At 30.8% G+C, this 23,426-nt stretch overlaps 2 protein-coding genes and 1 pseudogene across 2 annotated transcripts; 2 read left to right on the top strand and 1 right to left on the bottom strand.

Annotated features, from left to right (window-relative positions):
* Positions 1-6,451: 6,451 nt before the first annotated feature.
* On the bottom strand, positions 6,452-13,282 carry LOC107625672 (UDP-glycosyltransferase 79B30-like; annotated as a pseudogene).
* Positions 8,280-8,897, top strand: LOC148575788 (uncharacterized). The gene has a single exon (XM_088502398.1). The coding sequence runs from the start codon at positions 8,280-8,282 to the stop codon at positions 8,895-8,897; it is 618 nt and encodes a 205-aa protein (XP_088358524.1).
* Positions 13,283-13,679: 397 nt separating the features above from the next.
* Positions 13,680-20,841, top strand: LOC107625689 (uncharacterized). The gene is made up of 5 exons (XM_088500498.1): positions 13,680-14,128; positions 14,214-14,518; positions 20,230-20,362; positions 20,445-20,515; positions 20,634-20,841. Exons 1-4 carry the CDS (start codon positions 13,680-13,682, stop codon positions 20,488-20,490), a joined length of 933 nt encoding a protein of 310 aa, XP_088356624.1. The 3' UTR covers positions 20,491-20,515; positions 20,634-20,841.
* The last annotated feature ends 2,585 nt before the right edge of the window (positions 20,842-23,426 follow it).

The raw sequence follows: 23,426 nt of genomic DNA, 5'->3' as shown, positions 1-23,426 counted from the left end.
TTAATAAGAAATCAAGAGTTTATGGAAAGTGGTCCCCTAATTGGGAGGGCCTTTTCAAGTAATCAACTTGTATTCAAGAAATGCATATTGAATTAGGCATATTGATACTGGAATTGAAATCAAATTGATAAATGGAAAATCAAATAGTATCGATGTTTTGAAGATAGTAATTAAGATCGAAGCTAAAATTCTAAAGGCAAATTCAAAGTATTATGAATTCAAAAGAAATTGTTTAGTTACAAAAAACTTGGCATGCCAAGCCTTCAATCTTCATAGAGTTGTAAGAGTTGGTCCGGTTGCTCTGTTATCTTTGTACGATCTTGTGCAAGTAATTGAAGCTCTTAAAGTTGCTCATTTTCTATAGCATGATGTTGCAAAGTTTGATTGTCCATATCGCTCTTTTCTTTTGATAAAGAAAGGACTTCTTTGTTGAGCAATATTTTCCTACTTCGGAGCTTTTCAAGAGGATTTTGAAGAAGAGATTTGTTGTGTCTAATTTTAGTAAGTTCTTTTTTGAGTTCGTCTTCTCTCTTAATTAGTTGATCCAATTCAACAGAAGCCATAGTCAAGTGGCTTCATAAGTTGATACCTTTTCTTGTCAACTAAGGGGACTTCAACTTTAATGCTTTGATCTTTGATTTCTTTTATTCTTTTTTTTTTATGGAATTCAAGTTTATCCTGACATGAAAAAAGATTTTTGGTATGATCGATGAAAGACACAAATGGTTTGCATGATCAGAGGGATTCTGGGTAAAAATATTAGAGCTTAAAATTTGGTTAAGTGCAGCATCTAGACCATCTTCCGAGAACCATGCTTCGACGGGATTAGAAAGCAGTATTTTTAGTTTTTGAAGAAGCCCAAATATATCAGGATTGACGGAAGTTTTTGTCAAACCTTGATTCTTTGTGTTTTCAAGGGGATTAGAAATTTGTGGGCTTTGATCCAGATGAATCGATTTCTTTTCAAAACTTGATAACCCAGTCTCTTTGCTTTTGAAGATTTTCGAGATGGCCCTAAGAAGTTCACTTAGGATATCATCATCTTGATTGAGATCGATTGGTTCTTCTCTTTGGTTATTGATTTCTGCAATCCCAGTTTGAAGCAAATGAGAAATTGGATCTTGTGCAAAGAGTGTGAGCTCGGCTTTGTTGGCTGAAGTAATCATAATGATGTCATATTTAGTTGGTGGTGGATTAACGATGTTCTCAGTTTACAGAAAATTGAGATCATCATTTGTTGTCCTTTCTTTTTCAGCATTGGTGTTGAAATTGAATTGGTACTCGAAGATGTAAAGGATAGTTGATGGATGGTAGGTCCAGTTTCAATTTTTTTTTTTTTTTGGAGAAGGTATTGCCTCCTACCTATAAATTCTTTTAATAAGGGTGAAACTATTTTAGTAATTACTTTTAAAACACAAAAAGGAAGCGTAAATACCTTGGTAGCTTCAGAATCTGCTATATTGTAAAAGCTAGAGGAGATGCCTTCAGGATCAGTTTCGAAATCTTTAGTGTATGGTGGAGAATTCCTGGTACCTGAATCTTTCGATGGAAAATTGACAGAATTTTGTGTGTGTTGTTGTTTGGCCTAAAAAGAGAAGTATTTATTTAAATAACATTAGTATTTAATATGTATAAAGTGTGTGGAAGTATTTAGATTTGTTGTGATACCTCTGCTAAACTTGAGGCTGTAGAAGAAGCATTTGAAGCTTTCAATTTCTTTCTTGGAGCTTTCAAAGACTCTGCTTTTCGTTTCGAGATGGCTATACTGGCAGGTTTTTCACCCATGGTCAGGCAAACTCTTAGCATACCTTGGAGGGTTTCTTCAAGACTGCGGTTATACTGTGAATAGTATTTTTTGCCACGAAGCAAGGAAGGATTTTGTCACATAATGACTAGGAATAAAATCAACTGCTTCATATTTAGATCGAGGACCCTTGTTATGCTTTAGTTCTTGAGTTATAAGTGACATGAAATTGTAAATTTTCTGGCCAAGTTGGCTTTACAATTTTGAACCAAAAGAAGCTGGTAAAGCTTAAGAGAATCCCATTTGTCGAGCCACAAAATGAGGAGCAAGTAGAGGAACTTGATATTGATCTTCTTTGTACATGGGGATGCCAGTAGTAAAGACTTGGATGGTTGTGTAATTACTCCAGTTTTTTCCAGCTATGCGTCGTACTTTTTCATTAGTCTTGGAGATCCTCGATGCTCGAAACCATGTTGGACCACATTTGCAATCAACAAAAGGTGCAAAGTTGAGATCTTCATTCTGAAAAGAAGTTGCGTGGTAGAATTTGGTGAAAACTGCCCAGAAAAGATCTCCAACTTTGGGACCAGGAAAGGTTGGTTTCAAAGCTAAGAGTCAGATGCCATCAACTTCCATAAAATTTTCAAAAATTGAATTCAACCACAATTGGAGGAGCCAAAGTGGTCCTCCTACACTAAGAGGAGTTCGATTGCGGAGACTTTGTGACCATGTAGCCGAGCTCATCGTATAAATTGCCTAAGAGTAATTTGAAAAGGCACAAAACTAATGAACTTTCATGGATCAAAGTAGTAAGAGGTTGATAAAGTCTTTGCATAGTGACACTACATGAGCAGAAGACAACGACATTCAGGCAAAAGCATAAAAAGCTACATGTTTATCATCAGAAATGGGATTGTCACCTTGTCCCATGTTGTTTTTTTTATGAATTCTTTATAAGATGAGTTACATGTCGGGGGAAATATTGATCCCTAAAGGAGGTAGTCTTGTGATAGCTGCCACATCGAATAGAGTCGGACCAACCATCCCACATGGTAAATGCAGATTGTTAGTCGATTGACTCTAAAAGTACAGAATGGCTCCAATCATTCAATGGTGGGTGGTGAGTTGGTATTGAGACAATTGAAGCCGATCATATATACCACGCCAAGCCCAGAAATCCTTTTTCTTTTGTTCGATTCTTTTGAACCAGGCCAGGTAGTTAATACTTTTGGATGAAGTTTTTGGGTTATTTTGAAATCCCTTGGTATGGTCATCAAAGGGAGCCATATACATGTCTCTTTTTATCAATAGTTCTTGATCAAGAAGAAAAAGGGAAAAAAGAACTTTATTAATTTTAGATGGAGAAAGTAGAGGGCTCAAGAAACAATGCATTTGGTTGTTAACGGCAAACGGAAAGAGAATTTTTTGTGCATTAGCAGCATCAACTGGGTCTTCAATGATAACATCGTGGTCTTGAGCTAAAATTTGAAGGTTCGCATATGGAGTTTCTTCCAGTGTTTCTTTTCTTTTATTGAAAGGAGAAGAGTTGCTACTTGTGGCCATGGCGATTCTAGAAAATCACAGTAATAATATGAGTGAAGCAAAAGAGAAGAGTACTTTCTGATAAAATATATATATACATAAACATATATAATGAATGAAAATACCTTGGAGAAGAAGAGTTAACGAAGTTGAATCCTCAGAGCAGTGCAAAAATTTTGAGAAAAGAAAGAGGTTTTTTGCTTGCAAGAGCAATATAGGAAATCTATGAGGTTTATAAAGGGGGGTATAATGGTGTTGTGACAGAAAGGAAAGCGTTATGAAGAAGTTTCTAGAAAAAGTTTAAAAGATTAATGAAATGAGATATTTATAGAGGGAGGCTGAAAAGATAAAGCTAGTAGGAAGTTGAATGTCCGGAATCAATGGGAAGTGTGCATCATGGGACGTGCATGTAATGGATATGATGAGTGTAGCGATTTCCCGAGTTGGTGTTAGTTATGGGCTTCAAACATTTTTTAGATTTAAACTTTTTCGAATCAACTAACTTTTTATTTTTGATTAGTTGGAAGTTGTCGATTTAAGGGGGCAAATTGTTGGTTGAATATTTTGGTAGATCGGTAAAGTGTATAGATCGAAAGAAAGAGAATCGACCTCAAAGGACGTGATGTACTTGAGTTAGTCGAAAAGATAAAGTCATTAATTTAGTTAGTCAAAATCGAAGGTGTTATTTGTTACTTGTTTGGATCCTGTCAGTGGGTTTAGGGTTCATCGAAGGAGGGTTATCGATAAGCAAAATAGGTTTGATCGATGAAGCTTGTCGAAACAGATTAAGCAATTGAAGTAATAATAGGGTTAATAATCAAGTTAGTTGAAGACGATTATCCATCATTAAGTGGCAGGAATGGTTACGCTCAGATTTCTCACATATGGAGCATATAATGAAATTTGATTGGTTGAAAAAAATCTATAAATAGATAAAGTTTGGAAGGAACAAATGTTAGAATTCGGTTTCAGAAAACACTCTCGCACACTCACATTCCTAGAGACTTTCTGAGTTTGCAAAGAGTTTTATTTTCTGTAAGATTCCTTCTATGTCTTTACATTTCTTTTAATTTTCTTGCAATTTATTACCTTTTCTGCAATTTACTTTCCTTTGGCAAACCTTTTCTTTTCTTCTTTTAACATTTCTGCATTGTATTTGAATTCAAAGTCCTTCAACCCTGTTGAAGATATTTTATTGCTTTTCTTTAATTTTAAAGGTCATTTACTTTACTTCTTGTGTTTTTTATTTCAAGTTGTTTAAATTCTTTTTACTTTTCAAGTTTTTCTTTATCTTTTCATCCAAGAACGAAATCTTTGGTGCACGTTTAAAAACCGGTACTCACAAAAAAAGAATAGATTTCGTACCCAGATATTAGATATCGAACCAACCACGATTTGCTAAAAATCTGCATAACAGTATGTTTGGGTATAACAATATAAAAGTACTTTTTGCTTATTTATTATGTGAAAAATATCTTTTTTAAGAAATAAAGATCTTTTAAAAAAATATAAATTATAGCTTTTTAAAAAGATGTTTTTTATTTTTTTAGTGTTTTTATTTTTATTACTAGAAAATTTACCAAATACGCTAAAAAAAAAAATTTATCAACTTAATGACATCTAAACAAGTACTATAAAGACAAAGCATACTGTATTATCTTTAGCGAAATTTATAAATTAATATGAAGTTAGAATACAGATATGCCTCATTGTTATAGTGATATTGTTCTTCTTAATATATTGTTATGTATAGTTGAGGAAAAAAATTGTACTGATCATGTTATATTATAATGCATGGGCAAATTAATTGGTGGTTTCATTCTTATCGTCACTCACTCACTAATTGATCTTTGTTATTTCCTTGCTTTGAAATCTAATTAATTTGCACAAGTGACTATGACTAATGAGTCTCACGGATTCACAAACACAAGATTGGAAAGATAATTAAGTGCTGCTGTTCCATCCTCAGATGATTTAAACAAAGTGATGAAGGGTTAAAAACAAAACATATTAACCCCATGCATTTAAACAAAGATAATTAAGTCTCCTCTCTTCTCCCTCTACTATCTGTTCTCTTGTGCTTGTGCTTTCACTGCTTTGTTTGTCATGCTTAAATCTGCTTTGAATTTGCTTTCTTATCTTTTAATCTGCTTTGTTAAGTTTTGAATCTGCTCTGCTATAGCACATAATATTAACATATGATTCAGGCATTCAACTATGTTATTTTTCTAATTTACTATGTTATGCTCTGTTCTAATCTCCTTGAATTCTTCAAATTTTAGTTTTATTAAACCACTCTTCCACCTTAACTCATGACAACAATAAAGATAAGATAAAGATAAAGACTAAAATTACAATTGAATTTGTGTATTTTGTTGGGCTGAATTTGTAGGCCGTGAGACGTCTTTATTGTTGTCATGGGCTAAGGTAGAAGAGTGGTTTAATAAGTTTGAGTGATTGTGGAATGGCATCAAATGAAGCTATAATTGTTTTTTATATTTCTTTATAATTTATGAGTATTGTTTATGTTCTATCTCAGAATTTTACAAACTACGATTCTGTACCATCTTTCTGAATCAAGATAAAAACTATGAGTTCACTTGCTTCTAACATTACTTGGATCATACAACAAGTTGAAAATTAAATTCATTCACCTTCTTAGTCTGTTTGTGATTTCCTCCATTCTCGTTGTTCTTTATATTGATTTAAGTATTAGCTGTAAATTAATTGGTGTATATTTTACTAGCTTCAACTTTACTATAAAATATTGGATAAATATTGGATTCACTGCAAAATATGGATATCATTTACAAAAGTCAATTTTGTTCAAGAGTATAATTTTGAACCCAAGACTTGCTAAAGAAAAAAATGAGCACATACTACCGGAATCAACTTTTGTAGTAGCTTCACTGTTAATTATGATTTTTCCTTAAATGAGTATCAGTAATGATAAAAAGTTAAGAAGAAAAGTGTGTAATTTAACTCAAGTAATTATCATTAGAGAAAGTAATAGAAGCTAGAAGAAATTTAAGATCAAACGATAATCAGATACTAATCTGGTGTACATCAAATTCTCAATATTACACCTACATTATAGCACACATTCACAATACAACACATTAGAACCTCAAAATACATATTAAAATAAGAAAGATGAAAAAACCTTCAAAGTATCTCTTGAAGCTTCTTACAGAAAGCATCAATATAAGTAGACTTAATCTTTATTAAGCAACACCTCCTTAATCTTATCATGGTTACTTTTGACTATTCTGCTTGTCTCATTCTCATCATCCATTACAATACTAACTGCTTTGCACACACTTTCCTTAGTGTACAATCCATCGTCTTCCCCTTTCTCCACTTCCACACCAACTTGCAAATTCTTACTCATCAGTCTTGCATTCAGAAACTGGTCACCAATATTTGGAAGCAACACCAACTGGCACTCATTGAGCAATGCCTCTGACAAAGAACCTGACCCGCAATGTGTAATGAAGCATCCAACAGAAAGGTGTTCCAATATCAATTGATGCTGGATCCACCCTCCATACACAATCCCTCTTCCTTTAACCCTCTCTTCGAACCCTTCTGGTAGCGCGTCTCCAACTGAATCAAACCCAATTGGGGGTTTCAAAGCTACAAGAAAAGGCATGCCAACTAGTTCAAGACCCAACAACAATTCTTGAAACAGGTTTGGCCTCAACCTGCACTCACTTCCAAGACAACAATAAACCACTGAGCCTTGTTTGAATTCTCCAAGCCAAGAAGCCCATTTTTCATCCAATGTAGAGTTTGGTTTCTCTAGTATCACTGGTCCTGTAGGAAGCACAAGCTTCTTGAACTGATCTTCTACAAAATCAAGGTGAGGCCCTTCAATTCCCCTGCAAGTTCTGAACGCTATTGCATCGGCTTCACTCATGGAAATTAAATGAACATACGATCATAGAAAAGAACATTGCTCCCAAACACATGTTTCCGCTTGTTAGCGTATGCTCGTGCCTCATGGACGTGAAATGTGATAGATAAATCAGGGTACCTTAGAGGAGGTTTCATGAGATCATTCATTGTTTGGTCGTCCCCTTTTTAGAATCTTGAAGGTACAACACTGTACCCTATCATGGCAGAACTGACAATACAAAAGTCAATGGCCTTGAGTCTTAAACGCCTTGCCAATGATGGCATCCAATGAGTGAAATCATAGAAAACAAGATCAGCTTTAAGCTGGCAAAGATAAGTTTCTGTTAGAAAATTAAATCAAGTGGTATGCAAGTAACAAAAGTTTAGAAAAGTCAAAGGCAAAATTCAATTTGAATTCAAAGTGGTTACAAGTTCATGGTTCATCACCAAGATTCTACAAACTTCTTGTGCTATTTATCAACTTGCATGGATTAGAATTTTCATGAAACATGGTTAAAGAATTGAAGAAATAAAGTTTGAGTTGAAAACAATAATCATCTATTTACTAGAAGATGTTGGAAGCTTGAAGATTTTTGAAGAACATTCAAGAGAGTAGTACAGCTACAATATTCTACAACATTGAAGAAATTCAAAATCAAATTGAATTGAAATTGGAAGTCAAGCAAATTAGAAGATTATGGAAACTACATGAATACAAGTTGAAAGAAGATTCATGAAGCCAACTCATAAAATAGTGGTCATTACAAAATTGAGTTGTGATTCATAAATTATTATTTTAGTAGGAAGCATTTTCTATATAAAAGCTTCATATGTATGTTGTTATCGATCTCTCGATGAACCAAAATACTTAGTATTTGTTTCAAAAAATTCTCTCCTTATTATTATGAGTGTTAGTGAGTTTGAGAGATGAAAAATATGATAGCGTCATTTATATGAGTGAGTGATCCTAGGGCCAATTAAGTGTGGGTATTATACTTACATTTTGGTATCAGAGTTCGTTAATCCAGCGCTTGGTGTTTGAGAGTTTGTGAGTTGTGAGAGAGTTCTCATATAGTTGTTTATTCAAAGAGTCGATATGGCAAACACTTTTAATATTGTGTGGTCCGGTCCCAAGTTAGATGGGAAACTTGATTATAGTTATTGGCAGACTTTGATGTCTACCTATTTAAAGGCCCAGAACCTGCGGAATTTTATTGAACCGGGTTTGGAAGAAGGAGCAGATGCTGCCCAACAAAGGAGAGATCAATTAGCGCTATCTCAAATTCATCAAGGAGTACATTATACGGTGTTTGGCAAAATAGCAAATGCCAAAAGTGCAAAGAAAGCATGGAACACGTTGAAGCTGTCATACAAAGCCGTAGATAAAGCTCAGAAAGCAAAGTTACAGTCTTTGAGAAGAGAATATGGAAGGTACGAGATGTCTAGCTCAGAAACTGTTGAGCAATATTTTACTCGTGTTACTGATCTTGTCAATAAAATGAGAGTCTATGGAGAAGATATGCCCGATAGCAAAGTGATGGAGAAAATTCTTCGCACCATGCCGATGAAGTATGACCATGTGGTGACTACGATACTAGAGTCCCACGATATGGATACCATGACGATTGCAGAGTTGCAAGGAACCATGGAAAGCAACATCAGTAGAATACTGGAGAAATCAGAAAAATCAACCGAGGAAGCCCTGAAAAGCTGAGTGAATTTAAACAATGTTGCAACATCAAGTCATACACAAGAAGGACGAGGTCGTGGTTTTAATTTTCAAAGTAGAGGTAGAGGAAGTTTCAGAGGTAGAGGTCGTGGCAATTACAACCAAGTAAGTTACAATAATTTTACACCACCTAATCAAGGAAGAGGTGGAACGAATTTCAGGCCTATCAACCAAGGAAGAGGTTAAGGCAATTTTAATCAAGAAATAACCAATTTCAACTGCTTTCATTGTAGAAAGTTTGGACACAAAGCAGCAGATTGCAGATTCAAAATGGTGAATAACAATCCAGCACACGTTGCAGAAAATCAGCATCAAAATACTGATGATAATCCGGGTACTCAAACTTTATTTTTTACAAGTAATTCATGTGCTGGAGATGAAAATATATAGTACTTGGATAATGCTTGTAGTAATCGTATGTCTGGTAGAAAGGAGTTATTTTCTTTATTAGATGATTCAGTTAAACTATTATTAAAGTTCAGTAATAGTACAAAGATCCCTATTGAAGGAAAATGACAGATACCAAATAGATTGAAGGATGGTTCTCTGAGTTATATTTCTGATGTTTTCTATGCTCTTGAGCTTGATTACAATTTACTGAGTATGGGGCAATTATCTGAAAAGGGATATAAGATGATAACTTATCGTAGATGTTGCATTGTGTTTAACAACAACGGAAGGTTCATAGATAAAGCAAAGATGACTTCAAACAGAATATTTCCATTAAAAATTCAATATGTTAATCCCTCTTGCATGAGTTCTGTGATACTTGATGATAACTGGTTGTGGCATATGCGGTTTGGGCATTTTCATTTTTCTGGCCTAAACTACCTGTCAAGAAAAGGACTTATTTTTGGTCTACCACGAATTCATATTCCCAATTGTGTTTGTGAGATTTGTCAACTGGGAAAGAAGCACAGAGATCCATTCCATACAGGAAAGTCATAGAGAGCTAGAAGATTACTTGAAATTGTACATTCAGATCTCTGTTCTGTAGAAATTTCAAGCAACGGTGGTAGCAGGTACTTTATCACTTTTATTGATGCTCTTAGTAGATATACATGGGTATACTTTCTAAAGCAGAAATCAGAAGCATGTGATGTCTTTAAGACATTCAAGGTGTTTGTCGAAAAACAAAGTGGCTATAAAATCAAAATTCTCAAAATAGACAGAGGAACAAAATATCTTGCATGTTCAGACTACTTTAAACAACACAGAATTCAACACCAACTAACAACTAGATATACTCCTCAACAAAATAGAGTTGCTGAAAGAAAGAATAGAACCATAATGGATATTGTCAGATGCATGCTCAAATCAAAACAAATGACTAAAGAATTTTGGGTAAAAGCAGTCGCAACAGCAGTTCATATTTTAAATAGGTGTCCAAGAAAGAGTGTTCATGATAAAACTCCAGAGGACGCTTGGAGTGAAAAGCGACCTTTCTTCCATCATTTCAGAGTCTTTGGGTGTATAGCTTATGCCCATGTACCAGATCAATTAAGGAAGAAGTTAGATGACAAAGGCGAGAGGTGTATCTTTATCGGCTATTGCACAGACTCAAAAGCATACAAGTTGTATAATCCAGAATCAAAGAAAGTGATCATCAGCAGAAATGTGACGTTTGACGAGAAAGACAAGTGGGACTAGAACACAGACAGAAAAGTAGCTGACTATAATTCCAAATACATGTGATAAAGTAGAAGAAAGGCAACCTGACACAACCGAACAACCAGAATCATCTAGAAGATCTCAAAGAGAGCGGAGACTACCTGCTAGATTAGCAGATTATGAAGTAGGCAATGACAACGATCTGTCCGATGAAGAAATCATAAATTTTGCTCTATTTTTAGATTGTGAGCCGTTGAACTTTGAAGAAGCCTCTAAAGATAACAATTGGAAGAAAGCAATGGATGAGGATATTCATGCCATTGGGAAGAATGACACATGGGATCTGACAGATTTACCAGCAGATAAGAAGCCGATTGGAGTAAAGTGGGTTTACAAGACTAAGTACAAACCCAGTGGTGAAGTTGATCGTTTTAAAGCAAGATTAGTTGCTAAGGGATACAAACAAAAGCCAGGTATCGATTGTTTTGAAGTATTTGCTCCTGTTGCTAGATTAGACACTATTCGTATGATTATTCCACTCTCGTCTCAAAATAAGTGGAAGATACACCAAATGGATGTTAAGTCTGCATTTCTAAATGGCACTTTAGAAGAAGAAGTATATGTTGAGCAACCTGTAGGATATGGAGTTATTGGAAAAGAAGATAAAGCTTACAAATTGAAGAAAGCTTTGTACGGGTTAAAGCAAGCACCAAGAGCATAGTACAAGAAGATTGATTCTTATTTCATTGAGAATGGTTTCAGAAGATGTCCGTTTGAGCATACTCTTTATATCAAGTTCGTTGAACCTGGAGATATCTTGATCGTGTGTATTTATGTTGATGATTTGATCTTTATTGGGAACAATTTGAAGATAATTGCAAAATTCAGGGAGGCTATGATAAAGCACTTTGAAATGACAGATATGGGCTTGATATCTTACTTTCTTGGCATTGAAGTGGTTCAAAGAGATAATGGTATTTTCATTTCGCAGAAGAAATATGCAAATGATATTTTGAAGAAATTTCAAATGGAACATTCAAAGCCAGTTCCTACTCCAGTCGAAGAAAAGTTCAAGTTACTAAGAGAAGATAAAGGAAGAGCAGTAAATCCCACATACTACAAAAGCTTGATTGGAAGTCTAAGGTACTTGACTGCGACTAGACCAGATGTTGTGTTTGGGGTTAGTTTGCTTAGCAGATTCATGGAGGAACCTTGTACCAACCATTTGCAAGCGGAAAAAAGGATTCTTCGATATATCAAAGGTACTTTAAATGATGGTATTTATTATGAAAATACTAATGAAGTGAATCTTGTCGGTTACACTGACAGTGATTAGGCTGGAGATATAGAAACAAGAAAAGTACTTCAAGATTTGTATTTTGTCTTGATTCTGGTGCAATTTCATGGTCATCAAAGAAGCAACCAGTAGTAGCACTCTCTACAGCAGAAGCAGAATATATAGCAGCAGCAAATTGTGCAACGCAAGTAGTTTGGCTAAGAAGAATTCTTGATGAATTGAATGAGAAACAAAGTACTCCAACAACAATATTTTGTGATAACAAGTCAGCTATTGCACTTTGCAAAAATCCAGTATTTCATGGAAGAACAAAGCATATTGATATTCGGGTTCATAAAATTAGAGAATTGGTAAATGAGAAAGAAGTTTTTATTGAGTACTGTCCCACTGAAGACCAAGTTGCAGATATCTTTACAAAACCGCTGAAGACCGAGTCATTTTACAAATTGAAGAGGATGCTTGGAATGATAAACTCTACAGCTTGATTTAAGGGAGGCAATGTTAGAAAATTAAATCAAGTGGTATGCAAGTAACAAAAGTTTAGAAAAGTCAAAGGCAAAATTCAATTTGAATTCAAAGTGGTTACAAGTTCATGGTTCATCACCAAGATTCTACAAACTTCTTGTGCTATCTATCAACTTGCATGGATTAGAATTTTCATGAAACATGGTTAAAGAATTGAAGAAACAAAGTTTGAGTTGAAAACAATAATCATCTATTTACTAGAAGATGTTGGAAGCTTGAAATTTTTGAAGAACATTCAAGAGAGTAGTACAACTACAACATTCTACAACATTGAAGAAATTCAAAATCAAATTGAATTGAAATTGGAAGTCAAGCAAATTAGAAGATTATGAAAACTACATGAATACAAGCTGAAAGAAGATTCATGAAGCCAACTCATAAAATAGTGATCATTACAAAATTGAGTTGTAATTCATAAATTATTATTTTAGTAGGAAGCATTGCTTATATAAAAGCTTCATATGTATGTTGTTATCGATCTCTCTATGAACCAAAATACTTAGTGTTTGTTTCGAAAAATTCTCTCCTTATTATTATGAGTGTTAGTGAGTTTAAGAGATGAAAAATATGATAACGTCATTTATATGAGTGAGTGATCCTAGAGCCAATTAAATGTGGGTATTATACTTACACTTTCTATGTCGCCTTGGGTTAAGTCCATTGCTGTCATGATGAGTGGGTGCAGAGGGTATGGAACGTCTGAAGTGGTTTCTGCGTTCGGTGGAAGGTTGTCCACGTGGGGAACCGCGACGGCGACGAATTTGATGAGATTTGGATAAAGATTGAAATGGACTAACTTGGATTGTGCTGTTTTGGGCGCAAATAATGTGATTATGTGGCCTCTTTTGGCTAACTTGTTACATAGGTAGAGGAATGGAGTTTGATGACCAAGGGCTAGCCATGAATACATGTCAATGCTTAAGGAACATGTATCCATGCAGATAATTATTAAATCAATAATGCTCCACATCCATGTACAAAATACATGGATGTTATCCAATTCTTTTTTGCTATAGACGCCTCCTCCAATCTCCAAATTGTTTGTGATTCACGCATTACATATAACGTAAACCTTCTATGACCTTTGCTCAACGTAAATCATCTGCTGCAGCCTAAACCCTGTTCTTTACTCAATGTAAACTTTCTACTGCAACCTAAACCTCCTCCTTCTTCTTCTTCTTCTCTTTCCTCGTGTTATAGGCTTCGTCGTTCTCCTCTGCTCGCATAGTGTGAGTGTTCGGCAATATTCTGGAGACTACGACTTAACTAAACTGACGAATTGGTACAACAGACAAGTCCTATGCAATTATTACGACGGTAATCTCTTTTTACGAATGCATTATTTGCATTTGTCAAAGAAAAGAGTGGTATCCGGCAGTTTTGAATATGATTTGTCATCTTGGCTAATGCACAAAAAGGGTACAGCTACTTATTCAGACGCGAATACATGGTGGGCTGCCATAAGAAAAGAGTTTATCCTGATTTTTAAACCCGTTTTTGAGGGTTTAAAGATAATGCATTTAAGGGAAGAGTACCACGGAAACTTAGATTCAGAAAGTTGCATTAAAATTATATGTGAGAATGGAAATGTGATACGTGGAATTCTCACCAACATGAAGGAGAAAGGTGGATCTAAATCTTATTTTCGAGAGGCAGATGCCCAGCACTTGAGGAAAATCATCAAGAAAGTTATCACATTCCCATTTATAGGGACTTCTGAATCTGAATCATCTAACGAGGAAGTTCGTGATTTGTGTTTACAGCAACTCGAGGCTTATTCGTGGTATTTTTCTTTCCTTTTATTTTTTGTTTTTTGTTTTTGTTTAAATGATGAGAAGTATTCTTAAGTTAAAATAACTTTAATTTAGGGTGACGGACCTAAGGATCAAGTGGAGTCTTGATCCAGTCCTTTTTTGGGATACGAGGAGAAGGATACAATTTTTGGAGGCGATCGATTGGTTGTACCACCGTAATGTACCCCCACCGTCAGTCGTTAGATCCACCCACAAGTACTGGACATGGGATATACTTTGCAATGATCAGGTGTTAGTTGATGTTTATTTCCATGAACAGCAAGATCGTACGGTGACGCCTCAAAAGTATAGTCAGAAACATAATTTAATAAGATTTTATAGGAATTGTATCCACCATGCTGATTTGAAACGGACAGGTAATTAAAATGGGAAATATTTATTTATGATACTATATGCTCACCAAAAAGTCGTACATTGAAATCATTTTTAATTTGTATTTTGCATTCTAACATATAGTTTATAGGAAAGTTTTCACATGTGCCAGGACACTTTACTGATATATTGCTATGCCATAATGCAGAACCGTTGAGATATATATTAAAAAATTATAAAGGTGGAGATGGATTGGTAGAGTTATATAGTAGAGTAAAGAGATAGAGGGTGTTGGCTGTTCTTCTAACAGGTTAAAACGTGAACCAAGTTAGAGTTGGTGAGAATTACATAGTGGGCAGTTGAATGTGTTTTTTGTCTTTTTGTAAAGCTATTGTTTGGAACCAAGCCTTGTGAGTGTTGTGGCCTTGTGGGAGCCGATGCAAAGATTGGGAGAATGAGTAACACTATAACAACGAGAATGTGAGATGGAACCATTAAATTTAGATGTGACAACAATAATATATGTGACTATTTCAACAAATAAAATTTATATTCCGACCAAAAAAATAAATAAAATTTATATTAAGATGTTATTTTTATTGCAACAAATAAAATATAAAATAAATAAATTATATTTTAATTTACGATATATGATAGATAGATTATTTTATATAGCTATTAAAAATATGTTAAATAACTATGTTTGTTAAAAATATTAGTAAAATAGATTTTTATTTAAAATATTACATGTATAATTACATACAATTTAAAATATTACATGTATATAACGGTAGATACATATATATTTCATAATGAATTTATAATCATGTTATTTTTTATTTGTTTATAAGAGCAGGTAAAAAAAAAAGTAAATTTAGTTTAATCAAGATAAATACGAGCATTTTCAATATATATAAATAAAGCAATTATTTTTTATTACTATTTTATGTTATTTATTTATATTTTAATATGTTCTATTATTAAGGTCATTAATATTTTATAAAAGATTTTTTATTTTTATTTATTAAAATTCAAATTTTACAAAAAGTGATATATTTAATGTGTACAAGTTATTTTGACTCATTTTAAACACTCATTGTTTATAATTTGTCTGAATCGAATTAATTGATCATTAACCTATTTTTGTTTTAAATCTTTGAATTTGGTAAAAATCATACACTCTAAATTTAACTTATTCTAAAGAATTATTTGTAAAATCGAATGCTAAGTCGATGCTAAAATGAATTGAATTTGGAACTCTTGTTTACATCAATGAAGACTTGCAAAAACATGTCTACCAAACAAAATTAATATGTTTTGTGTTGTTCATAAGTCAATGTTCAAGTCCAAATAAATGTGATGTTAATTGTATAACATTGTTGTGAAATCAATTTATTTGAATTTATAGAAGTTTATAATTTGATCGGAAATAATGTTAGGCTAGTTTTCCATCTGATGAACATATAGATTTCCATATTAAAATTCTAGTTTCACCACTGCCGACCACCATCATCCATGTGTTACTGCCATGCTGGAGGCCGTTCCTGGTCGTTCCTGGTTTTTCGTGGCTCCTTCAAGTCGTTTTTGCTTTTTTGTCGCTTGCCGCCTCATTTTTTCACGCTGAACCGCTTCTTATTTCACCTATATTCTGCTTCCCTTTGACTGTTAGTTTTACTGTTTCAGTCTTTTTATCTGTTTCCAGATCTAATTCACTGAGTTGCCTTGATTTTTCTTCCTTTGTTGCTGCTCCTCCTCCATGATAAGAGGTTTTGGCTTGCGAAGGTCCTCCTTGGCTAATGGTACACCATCATTTCTACTTCTACCTAAGCTTTGTAGTTTGACCGTAGTTTTTCACTTTTTCTTCTACTTGGGTCTCTTTCCTCCAAATATGGGTGAACACAGGTCGAGTTGGTTCGGATTTAGGGTGAAATTAGAGCCGAACCAATTGAATTGTAATTGGTTTGATTTGGTTCGAATTTACGTATTTTTGTGTATGTACCTGAACCAAACCAAATCGATTAAGAACGGATTGGTTCGGTTAAGATAATTAGGTACCCGATGAAACAAAAATTCATTAAAAAATGAAATTTTTATCTTAAAAATTCTGTAAGTACAATAAACATGTAAAATCAATAGAAATAATCAAATCATGTTAAACACCAAATATATTAAAAACTAAACACATTAAAATCCAAATATATTAAACACTAAAGATATTAAAATTCAAACATGTTAAACACCAAACACATTAAAAGCTAAATATAAAAATGCAATAAAGAGAAACTCAAAATCATTAAAAGATATATATATATATATATATATATAATTTTTATTTTTTATTTAATTAATATATGGTCGGATCTGTGGGTTGGTTCAGATTCCGCACCCCAGAGCCGTTATCCGGACCAATTACTCGTTGGTTCTAAAACTAATTTAATTGTTTTGGTTCGGGTTCGTACGAATAATTGGGTACCCAATATCCGTGCTCATCCCTAAATCTATGACAAGGATCAATTATCACAAAACCAAGACCTTTACATGTTCAATAATTTCATCATTTCAAATATCAATTTCATATATATATATATATATATATATTCATTCTCTCTCACACACATGTTCGCTGCCAAGAATAACAAAAACTTGAAAAAAAATGATTTGTTTAATTTTTGCTGACAGGAAATGGAAAAATAGAAAAATAATTTTATCTTGTTTTTGTTGATTATGTTTGCGTTACCTTTTAAAAATTATTTTTGCATTTATTGACTGAAAAAATATACTAAATATATGAATTAGTAAATTTTTGTATTTTGAATTAAATTAAATTGACAAATAATTTTTTTAAATAAAAAAATCTCTATTTTAATTAACATGCATTATAATGCAATAGTAGATAAAAGGAAATTATTTTTTAGTGGTTAAAGAAATTATGTGGTATTTATATGGTGATTAAAATGAGTCCAGTAGCTTCGCCTCTTTTTCACTTTAACTACCTATCTAAGCGGCTACTACTTCTAAATGTTTTTGTCTTTTCATCTACCATGTGCTTAATTTATATTTGGCTTAAATTCATGTAAGTTATAAACTTGTATATTAATATTAATTTTGATATATAAAAAAAGTATGTCAAATCATTTTTAATTATATTACATAAATACAAAAATCAGTCACTAGCTATATAAAAATACATATTTAATATTTATGAAAAAATTTAATTATCTAGTTATAACAAATTTGATTCTTTTTCTATACTAAATATAATTATTCAGGTGATAATAATTTTATTAAAAAATTAAGTAAAATAATATATATTTATATATAAATATATATAGTAGCTGATTATTTATCTTTATAAAATATTTTTGTATGTAATATACACAAATATATAATAACTATATTTTTGTCACATATTTTATTTTATTTAAATGCAAAATAAAGGGTAAAAAACACAAATAAACCAATGGAGGATACTTATTACATGAATAAGCCAAATTGAAGATTGATTCACGAATGAGCCAAAGCATATTTATATGTAATTCGAACCTATTTGGTTCGAACTCCAATTGCATATAAATCGAACCTATTTGGTTCGAACTAGACATACATAATTCGAACCTAATTGGTTCGAATTACACACGAATTGGGCTATCACATAATTCGAACCTAATTGATTCGAATTACTAAGGAATAAGTGTGAATATGTTACGTGCATGGGATTGTAATTGAAATGAAACAAATTTAAAATGTTGTAATTTAAAATATTGTATAACTGAAAATTGGAATTAAATTAAAAATACACTTTATATATGCAACTTGAGGATTATTTAATTTTATTCTTAAATTTTATTTTATTTAACTTTATTTAATTTTAATTTTATTTTATTATAATTTAATTTTCTTTAATTAAATTGAAATAAGGATAAAATTAACACAAAATAAAATGTTGAAAGTAAATCTAAACGAAATGAAATTTAACATTAAAAAATTAAGACAATTAAAGATATAAAGTATATTTTTCTCTTACAAAATTTGTAAACCAATTATTAAAAAAAAGTTAAAAAGGATTTGATTTTAGAAATATTGTTTAACAACGCAGAAAATTAAAACTAAACAGAGACTAATATATTTAAAAAAAAAAGCCTAATTTTTTATTACAATAAGTGATAAGTAACGTACAAGTTATATTAGAAATCAGAAGAGTACACTAACTATAATTTAGAGAAGTTTATAATTGGTCTTAATGATATTTTTTATAAACTTTATATAATAAATAATTTTTTCGTATATATTACACCATTTTAAATTTGTTCCATTTCAATGAATATATAATTTATTACAAACATTTTTTAATGTCAATCAAAAATTTTATTTTTATCTTTTACGTGTATATTTCTTTAGCTCATCGCTGTTTCTAGAGATTATATAGTTAAATATTGGAATTAAATTAAAAATATACTTTATATATGCAATTTGAAGATTATTTTAATTTTATTCTTATATTTTATTTTATTTAACTTTATTTAATTTTAATTTTATTTTATTAGGATTTAATGTTCTTTAATTAAATTGAAGTAAGGATAAAATTAACACAAAATAAAATATAAAAGTAAATTAAAACGAAATGAAATTTAAGACTAAAAAACTAAGACAATTAAAGATATAAAGTATATTTTTTTCTTAAAAAATTTGTAATCAAATTATTAAAAAAAATAAAAAGGATTTGATTTTAGAAGCATTTTTTAACGAGGCATACAATTAAACCCAAGCAGATACTAATATATCAAAAAAAACTTATTTTTTTACAATAAATAATAAGTAAAATATAAGTAATCTTAGAAATTAAAAGAGTACATTAATTATAATTTAAAAAAATTTAGAATTAATTTTAAAGATATTTTTTATAAACTTTATATAATAAATAATTTTTCTGTATATGTTACAACATTTTAAATTTGTTTCATTTCAATTACAATCAACATATTCACACTTATTCCTTAGTAATTCGAACCAATTAGGTTCGAATTATGTGATAGCCCAATTCGTGTGTAATTCGAACCAATTAGGTTCGAATTATGTGTGTCTAGTTCGAACCAAATAGGTTCGATTTATGTGCAATTGGAGTTCGAACCAAATAGGTTCGAATTACATATATAAGTATGCTTTGACTCATTCGTGAATCAATCTTCAATTTGGCTTATTCATGTAATAACTATCCTCCATTGGTTTATTTGTGTTTTTTATATAATTAACAATAATAAATTTAATCTAATGATTATTCCAATAAAAATTATTCAATTTTATAATATTACAACAATATCATTTATTTCTTTTAATTAATAAATTCTTTACAGCCCTTTTATTTTGGTTAAGTGTTTTTACTATATTTATGCCCAATAATTTCAGCCAAATCAAATTGCAAAATTTTATCCAATTTTCATTACTTATCCATTATGTTTTCAAACGTGTATTCCAATAGGTCATCAGCTCCCAGCCGATTTATTACAACAGTTGTAAAGTCGCACCACATGAACTGCCTTTTATCGTCTTTTTACAGTCATTTCATGGACATTAACGACATTACACACCTAATAACACGACAAAATTCTTATGGGTTACCGAACCGTACCTGGCACATTGCTATGCCAATAAAGCGGCTGACACATGTGAAAACTTTCCTAGTTTATATGGGTGGCTGATATTTTTGTTCATATGTTGTATGATTGATTTTTTTAATATATTTATTTTTATGATTTTTTACAGGTCAACTGTCCTTTTGAGATTCATAAGCTGTTTCTGGTGCATTATGATGTTTTCCTACCAAGCATACGCACCGCGACTGATGTTTTTCGATTTGTAACAAAATCTTCATCTTCAAAATCTTCATCTTCATTGTTAGTAATTTATTATTTTGTTGTTTAATTTGTATTCTTTTTTTCCTTTTTTTTTTTACTTATTTTAACTTTTTTTTTTCAGTATTGAAGAGTTAAGAAGGTCATTCGCACAACAATTCAACTTATAGGTTGACAGCATATGAGGAATCTATTGTATATTGTGCTAATTCCTTTAATTTTATGAGGCTTTTGAAAATGCATACGTTGCAGTCATCTTGTTTTTTAAATTGTCAGTGATTCAACAAATCTGAGGTTATCCTTATTATTGCAGGGTATTGCAGAGATGCTGTGAGGCAATACTTATGGCTTTTTGAGGAGTAAAATATTTTGGAATTCTTAGTTTTGGCTGGCTTTTTGAGAAGTAAAATATTTTGGAATTCTTAGTTTTGGCTGGTCACCATTTATATAGATATTACTTTTAAAAAGATCTAGATATTTGTTATCGGAGTTGGACAAATCTACATATTCATCTTATTGTTGGTTTTTAAGTAGTTTAGTTTTGGATGTGATCCGTTATTAGTTGGCCTGATTGGAAAAGACTGAAGATGAGGTTAGTGTTGTGCATGTAAAAATTTTACAAAACAAGATATTAAGTGTGTGTTTGGATTGCAGTTTGCAAACGGGAGTTTGCATAAAATTGATTTTGTAAAATTGATTTTGATGAAAAGTAAGTTTGGGTTAACGTGATTTATGTTTGGCAATCTTTATATCAAAATTGATTATAGTAAAACAAATATTGTTTGGATTATACTACTCAAAATCACTTTTAAATAAAAAATTACTAAAAGAGACATCAATTTAAATAATTTTTTTATATGTATGCAAAATCAGAATACTAACAAAAATAATATAAAAAATATTCATCATATAAATAAAATAAATACAATAAAAAAAATGAAAGAGAGTACTCTAAATTTTATAATATCAAACAAAAAGAAAATATTCTATAATTTTTCTAGTACTATTAGTACTCTTTAATTTAGTATTATTTTGGACTATAAATTTTCATTATTTATGGCTTTATTGTTACTTATAATTAATTTTTTATTTATTTTGTCCTTTTTTATATGATCATAGATAATTTATATTGTACAAAATTTTGATAATAAACGTAGTATATAATAATTATAATTACAAATTTTATAAAGTCATAATAAAAAATAAAAAATTAATACAAAACAAAAATAGAGTACATCAAAAAATAGAAAAAAATCATACAGATAAGAAATAATAAAAATTTCATAAAATCAACAACATATATCATATGAACAAAAAAATACAATTAAAAGTAAATAAAATTCGTATGAATAAAATCAAATAAAAAATAAAAAAATTTCATACACAACATAAATATAATGTAGGAAATGATAGAAAAAAAAGAATTCATATGAAAAAAATAATAAAAATATCTTTAAAAAAAGGTCAACAATATTTGTCATATGAATAAAAGAAATACAATAAAATAAATAAATAATTATATGAACAAAGCCAAACAAAAATTAAAAAAAGATTTAATAAAAAATATATCTATAAAAAATAGTATAGTAAATAATAAAAAAAACTTATAAAAACATAACATGAGAAATCAGAACACTACATAAATAATATAAAAATATTTATCATATAAATAAAAAAATATAAGTAAAAATACAATAAAAACATAAAAATTTAAATATGAAAATGAGTATTAAAAATAATAAAAAAATTAAAATATTTAATTTGCTAGTGATTAAAATAAATTTGAACTATTTTAATGAAAAAAAAAAATTGTAACTAAGAACTATGAAGAAGTAGGAAAAACTATAAAGAATTATTGTGAAGGTAATAGTTAGTGGTATTCTTTTTATAGAAGAAAATGAAGGGTAGGATTGGTAAAAAAGAAATAAAATTTTCACCTAATTTTCCAAAGACAATAAGCAACCATGAACGTGAAACGCAGAAGCTACAAATTTTAGCTTCTCCTGAACGTGCATTCAGAAGCAGAATCAATTCTGCGTTCAGGAAAATAAAAATGGCCAAACATAAAAGTAAAGCTTTCAAGAAGCTCAAACGTGCTTCTCTCCTCTCCAACGTGTTTGCCAAACACACCCTAAATGAATCTTAGTTATAACGGTAGTTATCGAATGGGTTTTCTTAATTTCTCGTGGATGTTTGGCTTTTCATGTTTTCATCTTTCTTTACATGTATGATAATTGCTCAAAGCCAGAAATCATGTTTTAAGTTGATATATTTTACTGTGATGCAGCTTGTTGCATCTGCAAATAGTGCTTGGGCGCTAGATGTAACAGACGATTTGCAGCATTTGCTGGTAATTTTATCAATGAAATCAGAAATCTTGCTAATATTATTATTCGGGTTAATAGTTAAATTCGTCCTAAAAGATCACTTATTTTTCAAATTAGTTCTCATTATTTTTTTTAGTCATATTAGTCCCTGAAAGATAAAATGCAAGTCAAATTAGTACAATCAGTTGGATGATGAGGTGTCATGTTAAGTGCCACGTGTTACAAGTTGATTGGTTGACGTGTCAGGTCAGTGACACATAGGCGACATGTTATTTGATATGTAAAATAGTTATTTATAACCAAAATAGTCCTTGAAAGTCCAGACGTAAGTCAATTTTATTCTTAAAAGTTTAAAATTAATCAAATCAGTCCTTATATAATTTTTTTTATTTTTACTTCATAATATTAAATTTGAAATATTTTTTGATACTATTAATTTTAATAGAAATGTAATTGACAAACAAAAAATTAATAATTGTATTTTTTCTTAAAAAATTTTTCAATAAAATTATCTCTCCTTTAATTCTTCTCCAGATCTGTTTTATTCTTTTCTATTCTAAAATCTTTTTCTTACATTATTAAGTTTTGCTGGAATATATATATATATGCTCAAAATTGAAATGTATGTATTTGTTAACTTAAACAAAATTATATGCTCAAAATCAAAATTTATATATGTTAACCTAAATAAAGTAATATACTATTTTTTTTCTACTACATCTTTTTTTTTACTATACGGTATTACTTATATATAGGATCTAATGATAATAATACTTAGA

Source organism: Arachis ipaensis, chromosome B1, assembly GCF_059453495.1.
Source record: "Arachis ipaensis isolate K30076 ecotype BB chromosome B1, ASM5945349v1, whole genome shotgun sequence".
In the NCBI taxonomy this organism is placed as follows: Eukaryota; Viridiplantae; Streptophyta; class Magnoliopsida; order Fabales; family Fabaceae; genus Arachis; species Arachis ipaensis.
Note: the sequence above shows the minus strand (reverse complement) of the source record. Positions and strands in the feature narration are given on the sequence as shown.